We start from the raw sequence: 22502 nt of genomic DNA, 5'->3' as shown, positions 1-22502 counted from the left end.
TTCAGCCTTTGTTAGAAAACCTCCAGTGAAAGGGAGGCTACCACCTCTTAGAACTCCATCTCTAGGGTGACATCACTTGGCCAAATTTTAGAGAAGATCATATTCTTTCTGGAAGGAGTCTGTCCCTTGATATCCCTTGCCAGCATGGTGAGCCAAATTTCTCTTCAAACGCAAGATTATCTAAGATGGTTTGTGGGAAATTGCCAGAAAGATATATCAAGTTACAGCGAATAGGAAATGCTGGGGAAATCTGAAAGAGTTAATGTCAAAAAAGCTGATAAATTTAGAGATAATATTAGCCCACTGCTCTTTACTTCATGATATGAAGATGGAAGTACCAGCCAACAAATGCATCAGATAGCAGTAAATCTTGCCCCTCCCCACTCTGGGAGGGAATGGATTTGATGTGACCTTTTAGAAGCAAAGCCCACCAGTCTCAATTCTACTGCTATGAGCTAAGTGGAAAGTATGCTCTAAAGGAAGAAATTTACAGAGGAGAAGAATTATGTGTAGAAGAATAAATTTGAAGTAGCAATGAGATAATGACTAAACTTGGATCATCCTCCATTCTAGCACCTACATATACTCAACCACAAAAATCATTTACATCAAACAATTAATAAAGACAGGCAGCTGCATTTGCAAGACTATGAGCAAGGAGAGGAAAAGAAAGCAGGAGAGATCATGTAATTGAATGCTATTTCTTTGACAGATAAAAATAGAGAGCTGGAAGATATAGAAATATAATAGAAGTGGCAATCCTAGCTATGGGAGGGCTCTTTAGGCACAGAGTATATGCCAGAGTATAAGACCAATGAAGAGTTTCTGGGTCTTCACTATTTTAGTTGCTTTACTTTGCTCCTTTGCCAGTTCCATGTGGGGCTAATCTAAACCTATACCCATTCTCTTAGTAAGGCATTATAAAAGTCAAAATTACCTCATTTCTTGGTTATGCCAGGGGCTATTTGGATTTCACCAAACTAAAAAGAAAATATCCAACTGCTATCAAAATGACTAAAATATATCTCATTCTGAGAAAAAAGTAATTGATGTGTATATAGTATTATAAAGTTCAAAATATACTTTACATATATTCTCTCATTTTATCCTCATGCCAATTCTGTAAAGGAGGGACTAAATGTACTATTTTTGCCATTTTATAGGTGAGAAAATTGAAGCATCCAGTGGTTAAATTGCTTGTCTATGGTCACAATACTAGTAAGTATAGAAAGGATTTAAACCCAGATAGAATCGATTTAGGATTTCATTCAATATTTCATCTGTCACACTACACTCTATCATGTCTGTAGCTAAAGGAATACTAGAGATAGAGGTTTCTTAAAGTCCTTTCTGTACTATTACTGATCTAGTTCTCACCTTTCCTCATGTACTCCTACTTTTTTCTTGCTCCTCAAATATGACCTTGATCTGGTTGGTCAGAGAATGTTTTAGAAATGAGGGGGAAAATAATAGTACATGACAATTACATATAAAAGAATATCCTATGATTTTCCTATTATTATAGCTTGCCCATGGTCACACAGTTAGTATTTATCACAGGTGGGATTTACACCAGATCTTTGTGATTCCAAATCAAATCATCTTTCATATTATCTCACATTCAGGAAACTAATGTACAATAGCAGTCCAACTATGCAGATCACAATGTTTGAAACCAATCAATACAGATAAATATTTACTAAATGATATTTTGGAATCTAATGAATTAATAAAACTCCCAAGGAAAAGGCATAATGTCCTAAAACCACAGAGTAACATTCTTTTTCTTGGAAGAAATTATTGTCAGTCTATAAGCTAGAATATCTAGCATAGATAATTAAGTTGACTTTGAAATTTCCTGGATAGATCTTTAAAACTAAAACATTTAAGCCAAAGGATTTAAACAAACAATTCTCAAGAGAACTGCTAACTATTAATAAACATATGGAAGAATTTTTCATATCTCAAATAAGTCAAATGCATGTAAAACAATCCTCAGGTTTTACCTCACATCTTGTGAATGCAATGTTGGTGGAGCTATGAATAGACGCAACCATTTAGAAAGTAATTTGATATTATACAATAAAGTGACAAAAATGTCTACACTCTGACCCAAATATTGCACAGCTAAACTATACTCCAAGTTCATCAAGAACAAAAAGAAAACTTCGCACATATTAATAATTATAACAATATTATTTTGTGGTTAGGAAGAACTGAAAACAAATTAGCTGCCTATTGATTGGAGAATGGTTAAAACACTATTGTATATGAATGTAATAGTGTATTAAGAAATGACAAATATGAATACAGAAAAGTATGGGAAGGCATTAACTGGCACAAAATAAAGTAAGCTGAACCAGAAAAAAATAATAATTACTACAGTTTTATAAGATAATAATTAAACAGGTGACACTGAATTTTGTAAAATGATAATGAACAAATAGTTCCAAATAACAGAGAGAAGACTTTTTTTTATAGGGACAGGAGATAAGAAGATTGGAATATTACTTATAATGCATTTTTTCAATATGTTCACTAGTTTTGCTGATTTTTTTTTTTTGCCTTTCCTTCCTATTTTTAAAAAATAATTCTTTATTATGGGAGGTATTGGGCAAGGATGGGGAAGGGAAAATAGGATACATATAGAGATGTGTGGTGTATATATACATACATACACACACACACACACACACACACACACACACACACACACACTGAAAGCTCCATGAATCCTATTTTCTAAGTTAATCAATAAGGTCTATGAAAATATGCTAATTATTCAGAAGACTTAAATAGCAATTCTATCATTAATTAGCTGTATGACTTTGGACATCTCACTTAACTTTGTTAATCCTCACTTTCTTCATCATCAAATGAGAAAGTTGGATAATATGACTTCTGCAATCCTTTCTCAATCTACTGCTAAAGGGTATGATTCTGTTTGGGTGCTTACTAAGTGCCCAGCTCCTATACAAGAACTGTGGGAGACATAAAGAAATCAAGATATGGTTCTTGCCCTCAAGCAACTTACAACCTAGACAGATAGACAAAACTAACAAACAAAGGGAAAAAATCCAAATGGATTCAGTATTAAATCAGTATTAAATTATGTGGTATTGACAAGAGTGGAGCTCAAGAGATGAAGGAGGTCATTGTGGACCAGATTCATCAAAGGAAGCTCCAAAGAGGAATATACACCGTGGTGGTTGTATATGTTTAAAAAGAAAAAAGAAAAGGAGAGACAAAAGAGCATCTCAGATCAGCAAATGCAAAAATAAGGGCAGGTATCTTATTTTGAGACTTTTGTGTCTATGAAGGGCTAAGTGGGAGAGATAAGTATGTTAGCCATACCAAAGCTGAGGTTACATATTAAAGTATAATAGAGTGCACAAAGAATTCCATAAGGGAAGACACAGTTATCTAAAGTCTTTAAAGCTAGAGAAGAGAGTTTGGATTGAGGATCTATTGTTGGTTGTAAAGTAAGAAAGAAATAAAACAAAAGTGTTTTTTTTTATTTTTATTTTTTTTTAAGAGAGACTACTTCCCTCATTTTTCCAATTATACTCATCCACAGTGACCTGGTAGTTAATAAGCAAAGAAGAGAGCATAAGATTTGTACATTTCTATACAGTTGCTCTTTGTGCATGTAAAAATCCCAAATGGTAAAAACTGATATAATTGTGTCTGTTGAGGTGTTTCCATAACAATCTATATCTTTGAACACACACACACACACACACACACACAATGCTCATAAACATAAATTCTCAACAGAGTAAGATGCCAAAAGACAGACATAATATAGATGTAGCAAGGGAATAGAGATAAAATATTCCTGGGAAAGGAAATAAGTCATTTTTGTGAGGTCAGAGATAGCTTTGTCTCAACTAGGACTTAGCATGGTGTGCTCTGAACAAAATAGGCACTTTATAAGTATTTGTTAAGTGAATGCTTTGTGAATTCATTCATTCAGTCAAAAATATCTACAGATGGCATATGTCTTACTATCATGTCTATAGAAATGCCTTAGCTATTCTATTGAAAATGAAGCATGACAAAATGAATGAATGGATGGGTAGATGGATGAATCAGTTAATCAATAAATATATATTAAGAGCAACTAAGCAGTACAGTAGATAAAATATTGGATTTGGAACTTGACTCAGATGATTACTAGCTGTGTGTCCCTGGGAAAATTATTTACATTATGTGGTCTCTTCATCTGTATAATGAGAAAAACAATAACACCTACTTTATATGCTTTCTGTGAAGACTAAATAAGATAAAGTACTCAAAATGCTTTGTAAAGCTAAAGATATATAAATGCTAGTTATTATTGTTATTGTTATCCATCTCTTACACACATTGACTATGTAGCTCTAGGGAAATAATTTAATATCACAGTGTTTTAGTCAAATATAGACAATTAGAAGTTGAAAAAAACTTGCATTTATAGAGGTCCCCCCCTCAGCTGGGAGTGCCTTCTAGCAATGCAATCAAAGTTCAAGTCTCTATTCCTGTTCCTATATACCACACACTGTGTAAAATTCTGGGCATACAAAGTAAAATAGAACATAGTTCCTGTCCTTAAGAAGTTTACATTTTTTTTTCTAGAGCTTTTATTTTTAAAGCAAATCACATTGGTTTTCATTATTTGCTATTCTTTGTGATAGTGTTTATTTGAAAAGCTAGATATCTCACTCCTCAAACCAACATCTAAGTCATTCCTCTAAAAAAAAAAAAAAAAAACTGGACTCACAACTTCATTTCATAGACTTCCACACATAAAATTAAATGGAATGTTACATATTTCCAGCTATTAATCCATGATTGTATTTCTTTCTAATGGTATTTTATTTTTCCAAATACTTCCAAATATAAATTTAAAATAGTTTTCAACAGTCACTTAAGCAAAAACCTTATGTTCCAAATTTTTCTCCCTTCCTTCCCCCCTGTGCTCTCCCCAAGACAGCAAGCAATCTGATATAGGTTAAACATGTGCAATTCTTCTAAACATATTTCCATATTTGTCATACTATGCAAAAAAAAAATAGATCAAAAGAACAAAAGCCAAGAGAAAGAAAAAAACAACAACAAACAGGCAACATCACCACCAAAAAAGGCCAAAATACTATGCTTTGAGCCACATTCAGTCTTTATAGTTTTCTCTGGGAATGTAGATGGAGCTTTCCATCACAAGTCATTGGAATTGCCTTGAATCAGCTCATTATCGAAAAGAACCAAGTTCATTACAGTTCACCATCACATAATCTTATTACTGTGTAGAATATTCTCTTAGTTACTAAGTGCCCAGCTCCTATACAAGAACTGTGGGAGACATAAAGAAATCAAGATATGGTTCTTGCCCTCAAGCAACTTACAACCTAGACATATAGACAAAACTAACAAAGAAAGAAGTTTACATTCTAATGAAGGAGATAACAAGTAAATGCATTGATATTTAGGAGAAGCCTTCACCAAATCACCTCAGATCAGAAGATGCTAGCATCCAGGTAGCTCAAGAAAGATCTCTTGCAGAAGATAAGCTGAGTAAAAAAAAGCTAAGGATTTTAAGACCCAGAAATGAGGAGGGAAAGCAATTGTTCCTATATGAAGTTACTCAATGTTCCCTACTACCAAAGGTAAAAAGGAAAGACTTCCCAAAAAGTCACAAAGGACTGAAAGGAGGCTATATCAATACATAAAAGCAAAGAGCCAAATCAGAGAACATAATACATGATCACTCTATGTCCATTCAACCAAGAGTTTGTCTCAACAAGCAAAAAAAAGTGTAGGTAAAAACATAAACAGTCTGGTTTACATTCAATGAGCCAATGATGAAAAGGCGCAGAGGATAAGTAGAAGCAAAGATTAGTAATAGCTCTCAGCTACCAGGCCCTGAGCATGGTACTGTCACCAACCACAGTGAGGAGATCCTGGAATCGAGCCAGGATATGAATTAAGTCCTAATGATGGAATCCTAAGGCACTTCCTAACTATTAATGACCAGCTTGGAGTGTTTGATATCCTGAAACACCCTGGAGACCTGGTATTTGCAGCCAGACACGCCCCCCTCATAAATGTCCTATGCAAAGGTCAAAATTGGAATTTGAAGATTAAAAAGCAGAATGGAATATTTTAAGATGGGAAAAAAAATCAACTTTTAATTAGCCCATCAAGGACATTGACAAAAGTGTCTATATTAGCCACATGACTCAAAATATTGTTCAATCTCTGCCCATTATATATAGAGAGAGCACTGGGCCTAATGACAGAAAGATCTGAGTTCAGATCTGGTCTAAAACACTTACTAGCTATGTGACTCTGGACAAGCATTTAGCCTTTGTTTCTTCATCTCTAAATGGGAATAATAATAGCTCTGTTCTGAGTATTTTACCATCCTCTCATTTCATAATAACTCTGGGAAGTAGGTACTATTATGCATTAGCTATTACTATTGCTATTAAGTACAAGATCAAAATTTTCTTGGTTGGGGAGACAGAGGAAAACCTAAAAATGGAAATTAATATTTATGGTCTATATATATTCATCGCCAAGAAATGGATTTGTAAGACTAAAATTCTGATAGATATTAAGGAAGAAAATGTGGAGGTTTTAGAAACCTGGTGATCAAAATTGCAAATAATAATCAACACTTCACTAATCCACAAGGAAACATTTGAAATTAAATCTCCCAGGTTGAATACACATGGGGATAAAATGAATAAAGGTAGTTATTCTTTGCCAGTCATTTAACCATGGGTAGAGCATCAGGAAATGTGTGACAGGGACACCTTTGTCAGGTATCATGCCTCTAAAATGAGACCCATATCCATGAAGCCTGGTTATCCCAAGGTGAGGACTGAAATTCCCAAAGTGACACCAATAGATGTTCTGGAAAGGGAGTCTAGAGGTAGGAGTGGTGTGGAAAGAGCAAAAAAAAAAAAAATTATCACTATCCATTATGGAAAAGGTCACAGGGAAATCAAAAGGCAGACTGGAAACCAACTTCAGACAATTGTTTTCTTCCACAGAAGTTTTTTCCACAGGGAAAAAAAAAAAGATAAAGAATTGTCATGGTGGGAAAATAGGAATTATGGAATCCTATGCCAAGCAAGAAAGCAAAATCATACCTGAAACCATATTTCAAAAGGGGGAGGAAATAGAGAAACAGAGAGGTGCACTCACAAAGAAAAAGAGATAAAGAGATAGAGATAGAGACACAGAGAAAGATACAGTGAGAGGAATGTCAAAGATTTGCTTTACTGTTCTTAGAGGAAATCGTGAAAGGACTCTTAAACCAGTGCTTAATAATAAAGCTCTGGGTTATTTTCTGTGATGTATCTGGTTTTTTAGTTTGGATTCTGGATAGATCCTGCTATTCTAGGGATTGTATAGTTGATCATCACTCATCTTTGATCCCTTGTCCCAGAAGACTCAGAATATTCCAAGGGCAGTGATGTTCCAAATCATGGAAAAGGACTTAAGATGAATGAAGGAGTCAAGAGATGCAGATTCTAAGACTAAGTTGACTGAACTTTTATTAGAATTTTAAATTAATTCTTCTCTAATTAGAGAAAGAGCCATGCTTGGGAGTATTCTCTCCTAGACTCACTTTGGCATAGGAAACCCAAGAACTTTGCCTGAAGAATATACAATCTTTCTGGGAAACTGGTAATTTTAGAAAAATTCAAGCTCATCAGGATGAACAGATATATTAGATAGGAAAGAGTAGGGTGTTAGGATTATTCCTCATCTCTCTATGCAAAACCAGAGGGTCTCATATGCTTCCTAAGAAACATCCTCTAGCTTTTTATGCTAAGGAGATTTCCCAGACCTGACACCCTGATCCTGAGTAGATAAATTCCAAACCTGTTTCAATGGCCAGAGAAATTTTGAAGAAAAAACAGAATCTCTATAATTGGACTCATCTCCAAGTCTCTGAGATCCAGTAAATCAAAAAAAGGTAGCTAGCATTGATATGAGTGCCCAGGTGGGACAGTCAGTAGGGTTCTGAATTTCTCACACTGGAGGGACTTTAAACTCATATGCAGGATATTACTTTACTCTATCCTTCAATTCATGAGGACTCCCAAGGGAACAAAAGCTCAGTGTATATTTTACCCTGCCCTGCCTCCTACCCGACTTTGCCATTTGTATTTCACAAAATAAACAAGAGCAATTAAGGAGCAGTCTAACATAAAATTAGCTATTGCAGCCATGATGACAAGAGTCAGTAAATTTAATTGGGGTGTCTAGGACATAAGGACCTGAAGGATCCAAGCACATCTGTGCTATGTCCCTTAACATAGGAAGTGTGCTGACTTACTGGGAAACAATATGACATTATTTCAGACATTCTACTGACAAGCAATTATAAGTCTATGGCTGAAAAAAAAGAGAGGAAACAGCAGCCCCATTCTTACCTACATCTGTTGTCTTTTCCTTTCAGAACCCGCTCACCTGCCCATCCCTGCAAAGATTGACTGTCTGATTTGGAGTCTTCTTGAGGTCATAGGGTTTATAATTCCTTTCTTAAAATCATCTGGGTCCCTAGACATGGTTAATTTAGTACCAACGTGAATCAGAACAAAGACCACACGGCAGAAATTGTTCTTTCTGAATCCCCTTCTCTGCTTTATTCCAGTCTTGGTCACATCTCACTGCTATATGAGGCTATTTGGGAAGACACATTTTCATCAATGAAAAAAAAGGGAAAGAACATGAAGAAGAATGGCCCCAGAGGAGGAATTTCTGTTTGACATGAACAGATGTGCTATCCCAGAAACATCATGTCATTTCAAAAGAGCAAACACCCCAGTTGTTTGTTACACTGCCTATTTACACTCCATGCAGAGGAGACACATTTAAGAGGCTGGCTGTACCACACCTGAGCCTATCCCTACTAGGAAGATGAACTAGATATTCCAAATGTGACAGAGTCTTCTAGGAAATCACTTGTCATGGACTTTGAGGTCATTTCTATTGTATTTTCCTGGTTTGTGTGAGAGAGAATGACAGACTTCTTCCAGAATTTGAGCAATCTGACTCTATCAATATCTAGACCACCAGCAATTTCCTTAGATTGGATATTTGAACATTAGAGTAACTCAAGTGTTTATCCAATTAGCTCTGTGATGAAAAAAAAATGTTTAATTTTGGAAGAAACATTAGAAATAGTTATTGAGTAAAACCTATAGGCTGGGGATGGCCAACATAGCAATCCACACAATCTGGAGAGTGAGTCTTCTCCCTCACCTCTGCTGGCTGTTTTTGGCATCTGGGGCTTTGTCACCAGATGCATCTCGAATGACTTAATGCAACGTATCAAAGAGAAGCTTGCAATCCTCAGACCTTCAAAGGAGGCTCGATGGCCCAGCAAAGCATGAAAGTGAGACCCGTGCTCCTGAAGCGGAACAGTCTGGATTCAGTGGACTTTGTGAAACAGCCCCACCACCGCAGAAGCAAATCCCAACAAGTTCGCTTCAAGGAGGATGGAGCTAGTAAGAATCAAGCTGGCGTGGCAGAGATTGATGTCCAAACAGACCAAGACTCTACTCTGATGGGGAAAGTGCAGGCATCTCACCACCATCACCTACCCAGCTACTCCCTCTCCTTCCCCAGGTCCCAGAAGGGGGGAAGTATCCGTAACATTGCAATCCAAACTTCCCCCAGCCTTAGGAAGCATTTCCCTGTTTTTAAAAGGAAAAAGCTCACAGCCAGCAAGTCACTAGTAGAAATGCCCACAGAGTCTAAAAATTCCATCCAGGTCAATGGCAACCTCTCAGAGCAGGACATCATGTCTTCTGATCTTGCCTATTTACGTATCACTAGGCACTTAGATGATGTTCCTCACAGAGGTAAGAAAGCGCATCCATTTTTCCCCCGAATGTCCAAGGCACAAAGCAATGGGCCTGTTAGCATTTGCTTTGAAACAGATGCTCTGGGGCCCTCAGAAAAGGTGACGGCTTCTATTCAAGTTCCTGATGATATATGTCATAGCCCTCCATGGGGTACCAAAGCCCCCACTTACAGCATGGACAGGCCTGTTGAATTAAGCAACGCAATACATCCTTGTGCTAATATGTGCCCAGGGGATGTGAATGGCAGGCTGCCATCTAGTTCAGAAAGGCCCTCTTCCTGCTTGAGTACTGCCAGCGGTGCTCACTCCTTGCCTGGCAGAGATAAAACGGACCCTGAATTGCTTTTGCCCAAAGACACATCTGGCATTAAAGAGCCAGTTCCTTTATCACCTCCATCAAAGGGAACTTGCACTCCTTCACCTCCACAGACTCATAGCTCCTCACCTTGTTTCCTTAGAGAGCACAGACAGGCAGCCCCTCCTGAAACTGTTTCTGACTGTGCTACACTGAGTAACGATCACAAGGACCTAATATCATTGACAACTAGCAACATGATAAAACCTGCTACTGAGTGTTGGGAGGAGACAGAGAAAAATTCCAGCCAGGCAGATCCTTTGGAGTTTAAAAATTGTTTAGGAAGCTTTCACCTACAGTCTTCTCTCCCAAAGAGTGAAATCAAACCTCCAAACAACAAAGAGATTAAAGGAATTAATCAAATTCACCTGGCACATGGTGAACTGTGTGACCTCCAAGGGAGACTACAATCCGTGGAGGAATCTTTGCACTCAAACCAAGAGAAGATTAAAGTCCTTTTGAACGTAATTCAAGACTTGGAAAAAGCCAGAGCCCTCACTGAAGGGTAGGATGAGTTTTGATATTAAAAAATTTTGTTAAGTCATTTATCAAAAAAAAAAAAAAAACACTTTCAGTAATAGGTTTCAACTATTAAAAGGTCTCAGCAATTCTTAAGATGGTATATTCCCAAGACATTGATCTTTGAAATTTTCAATCCCTAAATGAACTCAAATGAATAAAAAAAAACTTAAAAGCATCATTTTTATAATACTTGAATTTATTTAATATGGAGTCTGGGGGGAATCATACTGGTTCCCTCTTTAGCAATGATTTGGGGATGGGAATGGACAGGAGCAGGACTTGGTAGGGTCCATATATCTTGATCTTTATACAAGTACAATTATATAAGTCCAATCACTATGGCATAGTGGACAAAGAACAGGATTCAAAGTAGATGCTCTAGGCTAAAATCCCAAACATCAGATTTACTATCTGTATGACCTTGGACAAATCTCTTTACTTCTTAGGAGAGACTTCATTTTTTTCATTTATAAAATGAAGAGGATGAACTAAGATGATTTCTAATGCCCCTTTGAAATTTTAATTTATGATCATCTATGAATAGAGGGGTCTAAAGATAAATTAAAGAGATAGGAAATAGAGAAAGAGAATTCCTTTCTCCCCCCCATCCCCCAAATATTAGTTATACAGCTTTGAATTGGTTTAAACTAAACCAATTGGTTAAACTAAAGTTCAACTCACTTCAATAATCAGTCAATGATCCAATGAAAACCTAACTGAAATGAATGGCTAATTCAAAAGCAATAAAGGTAGAATTAGGGGGTAGAATGCATGTCAGGAGGATTTATTGAAGGAAAATTCAGAAGAATATTGGATGAGGTTTGAGGACATAAAGGATTTAAAATAGTTTTTGAGAGGAAAGCTATCTATTTCCCTCTTTACACCATCTCTTCCTAACCCTGCCCCAGCAAAGGTCTAGCTCTAAAACCAAATTAAGGGAGGTCCAGTGGTAGTAAGCATTAGCTTCTTTAAGTCAAAATCACTATTACCTTGGATTTGGAGAGATCGAGAGAGGGAAATGAGATACATTAGGCTGAGAGGCCACAGACTTGAATTTAATCTCCTTGATTCTACTACCTTTGATGTATGAATTTGATCAAGATGCAATATTCTCAGTTTTCTATCTGTGGGACTAAGAATACCTCATTTATTTCAGAGGTCTGATATGATGATCAAAGAGGAAAAATAAAAATGTGAATATATTCTCTAAAAGTTAATAAGATAAAAACAAGATAATCTTAGTATATGTTACTTTTTCTTGTTTTTTTGGTCTTGATCAATCCATTTTATCTTAATTTAACCAATTAATGGAGGTAGGGTACTGTGTTTTATGAACTGAGTGAATAGGAAAAGCAATCATGAGCTCTGTCAATAAACTCATCCAGAAAAATGCTTTATGTTGCAGGCGTAACTTCTACCGAACTGGCCAGGACCTCAACAACTGCAGCACTTGTCAGAACACAGCATGCATCATATACAGGTACCTCATTATAACATAGGTTGGTGGTTGGCAAATATAGAGCATAGAGAGCCAAGAAACCTTGACCTTTCAAATAAACTCTCCTCCCTTTTGCCTAGAAATCAGACTAGAAGAAAGTAGCTTTTGAATGCATGGATTTTGAGAATTGAAGAGGTAAATTTCCAATAGCATAATCATATTCCATAGGAAGGTTAGAGCCTGTTGAAGCTCTATCATTCAAAATGCATACAGTCTGTATGAGTCTTTTTGATTATGCTGTAAAATACCCTGGCTGGGTACCAATGGGTATGTACAGTATTTTCTTTGGGGGTTGGTTTGGTGTCTCTAATGAAATGGATTTTACAAGAGATAAAAATCAATACTTCTCTAGCTGGAAGCTTACTTTGAAAGGTAACTGAAATTAAAAGTTACCAATAGATTCCCAGAAATGAATCCCTAGAATCTAGTTTTCCTTGAAAAGGAATAAACAATTTTTCAACCTTCTACTAACTTCTTTTCCCCATCAGACATAGGACTTAAGCAGACTGAACCCCATGTGAAATGCTTTGTTCCATTAAATATCTCCATTTATATGGTACTTTCATGAGGCCTCTTCTAACAAAGGGATCATGTGTTTGTCAGTGCTGCCTTCCTAAGATATACACTAAAAAAAGAGAAAAAAGGTCTCACAAGTTATAGGGGGGAAACTAGGATTCAAAGTTAGGGCTTTGCATTCTAAATCTACTATTTCCACTGAACCATACTGTGTGAACAATACTGTGTATTTGTTTTATTCTTCATATTTGGCATTTCTTATAGTATAACAATATTCTTTTACATTCACATAGCACACAATTAGTTCAATCATTTCTGAATTGTTGGGCACACAGGATGTTTGCATTGTTTTGCCATTAAAGATATTGCTATTAATTTTAAATAGATAATGGCTTTTCCCCTTTTCATTAAGATACTTGAGGTATGTTCCTTCAAATCAGATCCTAGGCCAAGTGGTTAAAAGTGTTCTTGCTTTTACCTCATAAAGATAAATTGCTTTCCAATGGATTATATTGATGGGCATGGTAGTGCCGTCTTATAATTTCAGCCACCAAGAAGGCTAAGGCTAGCAGATCTTTTAAGCTCAGGAGTTATGATCTATAGTAGAAGTTCAAGATAAATATGGTGAGCCCTGCAGAACAGATAGCCACCAGGTTCCCCAAAGAAAGGTAAACCAGCCCAGATTGGAAACAGAGTAGGTCAAAACTTCCAGGTGTTCACAGTGGGATAGGGCTTATGAGCAACCCCTGTCTTTCTTATCTTGGCAAGAAAATCTTTAATTTTTTAAAAATGCTCTATTCTATAGTTCCACCAACAAGGAAACATCATTCATATTTCTTCACAATCTCACCACCATTGAATTTATTATTTTAAGTCAATTCTGTCAATTTAATGAATGAATCTATGAAGCTTATTTTGGTTTTTTCTGTTTTTTTCCCTTATTTTAGAGAGCTGAGCAGTCTTTCAGGGGGTTATTGTCATTTTGTATTTCTTCTCTCAAGTACTATCTATTCCTATTTCCTGAACATTTATCTTAATATTTCTATGAATTTATTTTGTATTTTGCATGCTACACTTTTGTCACTAAAAAAAGAAGGAGCTGTCCATTGATTCTCTGTAGATTCTTAAATATGAAATTCAAGCAGTGGTTGGCCTTTTCTGGCACAGTGACAGAGATCAAAGCTAGGTTTTTCCAAAATCAGCAGGCTAACAGAGGGACCATCCCCTCCGAATACTGAGAAATAGGGGGTTGTCTTGAATCAGACTCTAAAAGAAGCTCCCTATGTGCAGTGGGAGACTACAGAGTATCCTTTTCTTTCCTTCTCCCTCCCTAAGGTTAACAAACATAATTAGATGAGCAAAGGCCTCCTACAGAAAGTGGGTTTTGAATTGATATTTGAAGAAAACCCCCAAAACTAAGAAGAGAAGTATTTAAGGTACAGGAAGCCATTAGGTCAAAGGTACACAAGTGAATGATAAAATGTCTCATGCTAGGAACAATATGGAAGCCAGTATAGCTAGATCCCACAGTGTGTGAGGGGAAAAAAATCTAATATATGATTTAAGGTCAAAGCATCCAACAGGTAACTGTTTTGTGGTAGATGAATGAACATCAATTATTTTAATAATAACATTGACAACTTTTTTCTTAATTAACTAATATATGAACTAGTAGGACAATGAGTTGATTGTCTTGATTGCCATTATCAGTAAATCAATAAATAACCATTTATTAAGTAATCACTATGTTTCAGTCACTGTGCTAAGACTAACAGTAAAAAGAAAAGGGAAAAGGATTACATTCTAAGAGGGGAAACAACATGCATATAAATAGGTATATTTGAGATATATACAAACACACCAATATGGAAACAAATAGCTAGAATCCATGTGTCCTGCTTATGCAGTATTTCATTATCATTTCTATGCATTTGAGCTCTAGATCTACAGATGCATCTTTAATATCTTCTTTACTCCAGCTCACATCAATCAAAATCAATCCATTAAAAAGCACTGTTTAAGTTCTCACTATATATCATCCATCAAAAAATAATGTTTAAGTTCTCACTATGTATTGCATTGTATATTTCCATTAATTTATTTTTAACATTCATTTTTTAAAATTTTGAGTTTTAATTTTTACCTTCATCCCCATCCCCTCTCTTCTCATTGAAAAGAAAGATAATATGATATCAATTATATATGTGAAGTCATGCAAAACATATTTCCATATTAATGCTAGAAACTGGAGATACAAAGAAAGCTAAAAAATCATCCCTCAAGGAACTCACTTTCTAATGAGATATATATCATGTAAATAATGTCCATACAAAAGATTAACAGAATAAATAGGAGATGGTCTCAGAGGGGTTGTAATAGCAGATATAGGGATGAGGAAAAACCTCCTGTAGAAAGTAGATTTTGAACTGAGACTTGAAGGAAGCCAACAAAACTAAAAGGAAGAGGATTTAGGTATAGGAAGCTATCAGGTCAAAAGTACAGAAGTGAAGGATGAACATTACATGCAAGAAACAATATGAAAGGGTGTGGAGGGGAATAAAGTATAGAAAGACTGGAAAGGAAGGGAAGAGGGAAGAAATGTTGGGGGCCTTCACTTCTAAGTTATAAAGAACTTAAAAATGTAAAACTGAGTTCTTTATATTTGGTGGAGGTAACAGTGTAGCACTGAAGCTTATAGAATGGGCAAATAGTTTGAGATGGTCAGACCTACACACTAGAAGAATGACTTCAGTATTTAAGTGCAGGATGGATTTAAAGAAGGGACAGAGTTGAGGAAGGGGGACCAATTAAAATGCTATAAAATTTTCTAGGCATGAGATGATAAAGGTCTGAACTAGGATGATGGTGATGTGAATGATGAAAATATGTGAGGTGAATGAGAGTGAAAAGTCAAAGATCACGAACATGACAGGGAGCATAGTAGTGCCCTCAACAACAATAAGAAAGTTCAAAAGAGGGAATAATTTGGGGTGAAAAATCATGAATTCTGTTCTGGACATCTTGATCTAATTCCTGATGCCCAAAAGACAACTGGTGGTGTAGTTCAGAAGAGAGATGAGGGTGAGATATATACATGTGGCGACTCATTTGTAAAGAAATAACAACTGAATACAGGAGGTCTAAAGAGATTACAGTTGAGAGAGTATAAAGGGAAAAATTAAGACGGTCCAAGATTGAACCTTAATGGACAAACAGTAGGCATGTCAGGGATGAAGAATCCATAAAGAAGACTGAGTAATCACATGGGTAGGAGAACCAGTGGTTATGAAAATCTAACAATTGCCTGCTGGACAGCTCCATCTAATAATCACAGAATCTCAAACTCAACTTGTCTAAGAGAGAATTTATCATCTCCATCCCCTAACTTCTCCTTTAATCATCCATATTTCTATAAATGATACATCTTTCTAAATCACTGAGATTCACAACCTCTGAGTCATCTTTGGTTCTTCCCTCTCCTATAACAGTTATCAAGTCTTATCTTTTCTATCTCCACATGTCTCTCATCTTTCCCTTGTTTCTGTTCTCAGATTTATCCTAATAAAGTCAACTCATTAAGTCCTTCATCATCTCTTCCCTAAATTACATTTGTTGTTATCGTGTTCAGTCATTCAGTTATATCTGACTCTTTGTAACCCTATGGACCACTTCTATCCTTCTCTACCTCAAAGTCTGTCTAAGTTTGCATTCATTCTTTCTATGATATCATTTATCCATTTCATCCTCTGCTATCAACCTTTTCTTTTGTCTTTAATCTTTGCCAACATAAGAGTTTCCTAATCCTAATTATGTCCTTTGCTTTGAACTTCACTCCTCTCCAAATCATCCTCCATTCAGCTGTCAAAATAATGTTTCTAAGACAAAGGTCTAGCTATGTTACATATTTGCTCAAAAGCCTTCAGTGTCTCCCCATTGCTTTTGTAATCTAAGTCCAACTTATCTTTACTTCCCTTCACCTTATCTATGTTCTAACCAAAGATCTCTAACAGATATTTCTTGACCTCAACAATCCATTTCTTCTTCCTCTTTCTTTACCTTTACACAGATGATATCTTCCATTTCTGTAATATCTTCAATTCAATTCAATTAATATTTACTAAGGTGCTCATTCCTAGAAGATTGGTTGCCAGGTGATATTTTCTGAGAGGCTGAAACTCATGAACCCTTTTGCTTAGGCATGGAAAGCTTACCATCTATGCAACAGTGTGCAGGGGGGAAGGGAGAGGGAATATTTACATCAAATAAAATATTTTCTGTCACTCTTGTTTCTGGTTTTCTCTATCTCTGTTTCTCCCACCACATCTCCAATCTTTGACATGACTAATAGAGCCTATAAACCAAGGACTGAGCTTAAAACTGAAGCAAAGCTTCTTACAAATCCCCCTTTTCCGATTCTTCATAAGAAGCAACACACAAGAGAACAAAGACTTTGAACTAAGAGGCAGAAGTTGCAGGGTAACATTTTCACTCTGTCACTTAACTTGCAGGATGCTTTTGAAAAACTCGGTTCACTTTTGGAAGAGATCTCTATTTTGTTATTTTTTACTGAAAGGAGTGGACTTGCATGACTCCTAAGCATCTTTCCAGCTCTTTCATTCAGTGAGTGCAATGAGTCAGTGGCATATTTCATGGATCTCTTTCATTACTATTCAGAACAACACTATTTTGAAAGTTCCCTCTGTCCCAGAATTTGAGCCACTGCAAAGAAGGGGCAATTAACTTGATGAAAGGAAAGAGATCAGAACAAAAGCCCATCACCTCGGCAGTGGGATGAGGAGAACTGTCATTGTTACATTTCAAATGACTTCAAACCTTGTGTCACGTCCTGGAAAGTCATTTCTTACAAACTAATGAATAAGTGATGAGAAAATGCTTCCCTGGACCTCATTAAGCAATGGTTTCCATAATGATGGATGAATGTGGTATATATTGCAAGACCCAAAGAACACAGAAACATGATGGATTTCGTTAGGGTCTGTTGCTGGTAAACTAACAATACAGGAAGCTGATTATTTGCTTATTCTCTGACCAGAACTCTAAAAGAACATTCACTGGATGTTAGCTGTAAAATTGCAGTATCTTTAAAATGAAGAGGATATTTCTTCTCTAATTTTTCCATCCTGTTTTTATAAGTTTCTGAGATTTGCAGAATCTGCACCTAAATGAGAACTTTCTCTACTGTATTCCCAAGTGGGTTTCTCCGTGATTAGTGATTTCTAGAGGTAGTACATAACATTTTTGGGCAATGTTAATTTTTAAGAAGGTTCTTTCTTTTCTCAAGCTTATGATATCCCTCCTTATATCCATTTCTTGCTTTCCCTGGCTTACTTAAAGTTCTGTTTGATTTCTAATTTCTGAAAGAAGCCTTTCCCAATGCCCCTTACTGTTAATGACTTCCCTCAGTGGATTATCTCTAATTCATTGGGTTCATACTTTGTACATAGTTTTTTGCATGTAGTCTCCCTCATTATATTGTGAGCAAGACAGTTTTGGGCCTTTCTTTCAATTCTCAGTGCTTAACACAGTGCCTGGCACATAGTAGAGTCTTAATGAAAACTAGTTGACTGATAGTAACTTTTACCCACTGCTGTCAGTTCTGATTTCAGAAGCCAAGCCGAAAAAGTCTAAGCTTTATTCCATGTGGAAAACTTCTTTAAATATTTAAAGAGTACTTGAGATTATTATTTATTGACTTTCCTTATATGAGATATTTGCAATGGGTTCAGCATGTTGCCTATAGTATAGTAGGTACTTAATAAATGCTTTTTCTCCTTTTTATAAATATTTCTTTCTCCAGAAGTGTACCTGACTCTGCAATCGACCTTTCTATTACATGGTTTTAGTACATTTAGAATATTGTACATCCTGTTCACTCCCTTCTGGATGTTTCATTAACAATGTTTCAGATTTTCAATGATCCTGCTAAAATATAATATGAAGAAATAAGTGTAATACTTTAGATGTTGTCTACATTGTGATGCTCTGGATATACTAGGGGAAATCTCCAAGGAAAGTGGTAGATTCCACTTTTGGAATACATGTACAACCATGGGTTAGTCAAGGTCTCCCAGCTCCTAGGCAACTCTCAAAAATCTTGCTTAATTATACAGTTTTATTTTGTTCTTTTTTTTTTTTTTGCAACTGTCTGTGCTAGTAATAGTTTTTTCAGAGTTGTCTCAGGACAGTGAGAGGCTGTAACTTACCCAGGGTCTCACGATCAATATGTACCAGAGTTGAGACAGGAGCTTTTCTAGACTTCAAGGCTGACTCTGGCATTGTGTTGATTTTCTTCAAACTTAATAAGGTATGAAACAGAATGTCACTACATTTCAAATATTTACTTAGAAGAGGATAAGGCATTGTTTTTGTAAGAATTTCTTAGTGAAATGAAAATACCCACGGAAGGGTAATAGCTTAGCTATTGTCCACTAACAAAACTTCAAAGAAGGCAACTTTTCAGGCCACTTTCCACCAAAGATGGATCTCTGAGAGCATAATCTTGAGGGAATGTGACAAAGAATATTTTGACAAGTAATGGAAGAGAAGGATAAAGTGATAAGATATTGCACACTCTATCAGCCCAGTGGGTGGCATAAAAGTTATGGGAGATGGAAACATTGGACAGAAAGGTGAATTTGCTGAAACTCTGGCTATCTGACAACTTTGCCAAAATTCAATAACCTCCTCCCTGATCTTCATGCCTGATATTAGCACTGGCTAATTTTAAAATGCCTGACATTTTCTAACTTTTACCACTCCAATATTTGCAAAGTGGTCAACAGATAAAGGGAGACACAGGGACACACACACATACACACACATACACACACACACACACACACACACACACACACACACAGTGAGAGAGAGAAAGAGAGTCTTCTATTTGATCTTTACAACAGCTTAAAGAAGTATATATTAATATATAATTATTCCCATTTTACAGATTAGAAAACTAAGGATTAAAAAGGTCAAGAGATTTGCCTAGGATCACATATCTAAAAAGACTGAATCTGAACTCAGATTTTCCTGACTCTAGGTTTAGCACTCTATTCATTTTAGTTAATTAAAAAAGAAAGTTTTCTTTCTAAGGAACTACCAAGAAAGTTATGTAATTCTGACTGACTCTGGCTGTGTAGAGGTGCTTTAAAAGTCCTAACTTGAGAGTGGAAGTCAGGGCAGAGAGAGAGTGGATGGAAAGGAAAAAAAAAAAAAAAACAAGGAGAAATTGCCAACTGAGCAGACTTGTGTCCTGGTCTTCCCTAAGCCCAAGCGAAAAGAGAAAATGAGGCTCTATAACACCACACCAGGGGCCTCGGTTTGCATTATGCATGACTTCTGGGATTCATTTGTTGCCTCTTCTTTCTCCCACACTTCCTGGCTCTTCCGGCCTCATCTGAGCTCGAATACTGAAATGGAAATCCACCCTGACATTTCTCCTCCAATTAAGGTTAAGACCAATTAAATCCTAATTTTGTTCCCCAATCAAGAGTCCAAGTGCTAAGAAAGGCCCATGGCAAATCCCTTAGGATCAATTAAAAACACCTGAACAAAAGGATTGTTGCAAAAAATTGCTGACCACCCCCCCCAACCCACCCCCACTGCAGAAAAAATGTTCATAAATGTGTTTGTGAACAAAGAAATGTGCATAGAGCAAAATAACTGAATCATTTCATAGAACTCCTAAGACTGCAGGAATCTCTCATTTTCTCAGATTGTAGACCAAGAACTGCTTCTTCATCCTTATTAGTTCATACACTGGTAAGTTGCAGAACTGTAGGCACACAGTATCTCAAAGCTTCAAGGAACCTTAGAAGCCAAACACAGGTACCTATCTAGTTCTTCCTATAAATATGCTGGACAAATAGTCACTCAGACTTCCTTTGACCTGCAGCCAAAGAGAGGCCCTTACTTTTCCAGGCAGCTCATTCCTTTTTGTGCAATTCTAATTTTAAAGGAAGGATTTTTACTTTGACCCTCAATTTACCTCCTTGCAAATTCTACCTTTTGTTCCTACTTCTGCTCTATGGGACCAAGCAGGAGTCTAAGCCCTCCATATGACTGACTTTCAAATGCTTTTAAGTCCACAGATCTTTATTTGAGGCAAAAGATACCCACCAGTACACAGGTCATGGCCTCTAGTCCCCTCAGCATCCTGGTTGTTTTTTGCTCTAGTGACTCCCCAGCTTATCAATGTGCTTCCTAACATGTGACACCTTAAACATGATACTGACCAAAGAAATTTTCATATATCTCAAACATTAAAGTGCTATATAAATTCTTCTTGTTGATTTTTGTCCTATATAAATATCTGAAAATATTCTTTATAGAATAACAACAACTAGAATGTATATGTCATTTTCATAATTGCAAAGTACTTTTAAAAATTATTTCACTTGATCCTCAAAACAATCCTGTGAGGTAGTTGCAATTATTATCCCCAGGTTGTAGGTAAAGAAACTGAGACACAAAGAGAATAGGACTTGTCCAGAATAACAGAGTAAAAGTGTCAGGATTCAAATTCAGATCTTTCAGACTCTAAATCTAGTATTAGTGTTCCACCATCTTCTGAAATATCCCCCCCTTTTTTTTAAAACACATGGCAAGAATTGTATATTTTATCTGGAACCTCCTCATATTGCCTCTGATGGTAAAGATTTAAAGAGATGTCCCCTGATCTTGAAGGACCACATATACACATATGCAAAAGGAAAATAATAGGTGTTATATTGTAATTGAAAAAACAAAGCAAAAGGAGTTCAGGAACTGAAATGAAATCCTACAATCAGGTAGCACTCAAAGCACTTGAATTTCCTACTCAGCTATTGAGACACTGGACCTCACACATTCCTGACTACCACAAAGCCATTATTTAGCTAAAAAATAAAGACCATTCAGCTAGATATGCATTATCAACACACAGTCCCATGAGTTTAACTACCAACTGTTAACTTAAATTATTGAGTACTTTCTTTTTTGGTTTGTTCATAACTTTCCCTCAGCATGAAGACAGATAGACCATGAGCCCTTCACTCTGCCCTAATCATGGTTTTCTCCCTGGTTAGCAATGAAATTCACAATGGAAACAAATGTTTTTCTAGTCATCACTTTTTAAAAATCTTGTTTTGAGCTATGGAGTTCCACCAATCTTTTATGCTTAGCATAAGGAGTAAAAACAACAGGAAAACAAACTACAGGCACATGTATACCAAATAAAATAAAATAAAATAATCTCCTAGTGGTAGAAAAGGTCATTTTAATGGTTAGAAGGTCATCTTTTGAGTCAGGAAGATTCTAGTTCTGTCTCTAAAAGATATTGGCTGAGTGACTTAAAAAACCTGATCTCTCTAGCCACAGGCAGCTCTCTAACATAATCAGAAACTGGATGAATTGCCAATCTGAACCCATGAAAGGAGATTCCATGCTGAGAATTCCCCCAACCTGATGAAATTACAAGTTCAAATTAACCCTAGCCCCCAATTCCCCAAAGTGATCTCCCAGGAAGGAAGTTTAAGATTTGAAGCATACCAAAATATAAATCATCAGCCTTCTGTCTACTCACATGGTTGTCATCATCCTAATTTAAGCCTTCGTTGTCTCTCAGCTAGACTATCACAAAGTTTCTTAATTGGTCTACCTTCTTCTATTCCCTTTCTTCTCCAATTAATCTTTCACACAATTGTCAAATTGATGATCCTAAAGCATAAATTTGATTATATCACTCC

The 22502-nt window shown here is 36.3% G+C and overlaps 2 protein-coding genes across 2 annotated transcripts in view; one reads left to right on the top strand and one right to left on the bottom strand.

Moving 5' to 3' along the window:
- Window positions 1-22502, bottom strand: part of DOCK2 (dedicator of cytokinesis 2) — a 449319-nt gene that overhangs the window by 207169 nt on the left and 219648 nt on the right. The window lies entirely within an intron of this gene.
- Window positions 1-22502, top strand: part of INSYN2B (inhibitory synaptic factor family member 2B) — a 132185-nt gene that overhangs the window by 94327 nt on the left and 15356 nt on the right. The window contains exons 2-3 of the mRNA XM_051978883.1: window positions 8456-10725; window positions 12148-12222. Coding sequence (XP_051834843.1) covers window positions 9374-10725; window positions 12148-12222 — 1427 coding nt within the window. The 5' untranslated portion in view covers window positions 8456-9373. The remainder of the gene's footprint in view (window positions 1-8455; window positions 10726-12147; window positions 12223-22502) is intronic.

Source organism: Antechinus flavipes, chromosome 2 (genome assembly GCF_016432865.1).
Source record: "Antechinus flavipes isolate AdamAnt ecotype Samford, QLD, Australia chromosome 2, AdamAnt_v2, whole genome shotgun sequence".
Taxonomy (NCBI): domain Eukaryota; kingdom Metazoa; phylum Chordata; class Mammalia; order Dasyuromorphia; family Dasyuridae; genus Antechinus; species Antechinus flavipes.
This window is presented reverse-complemented; position numbering and strand designations above follow the sequence as displayed.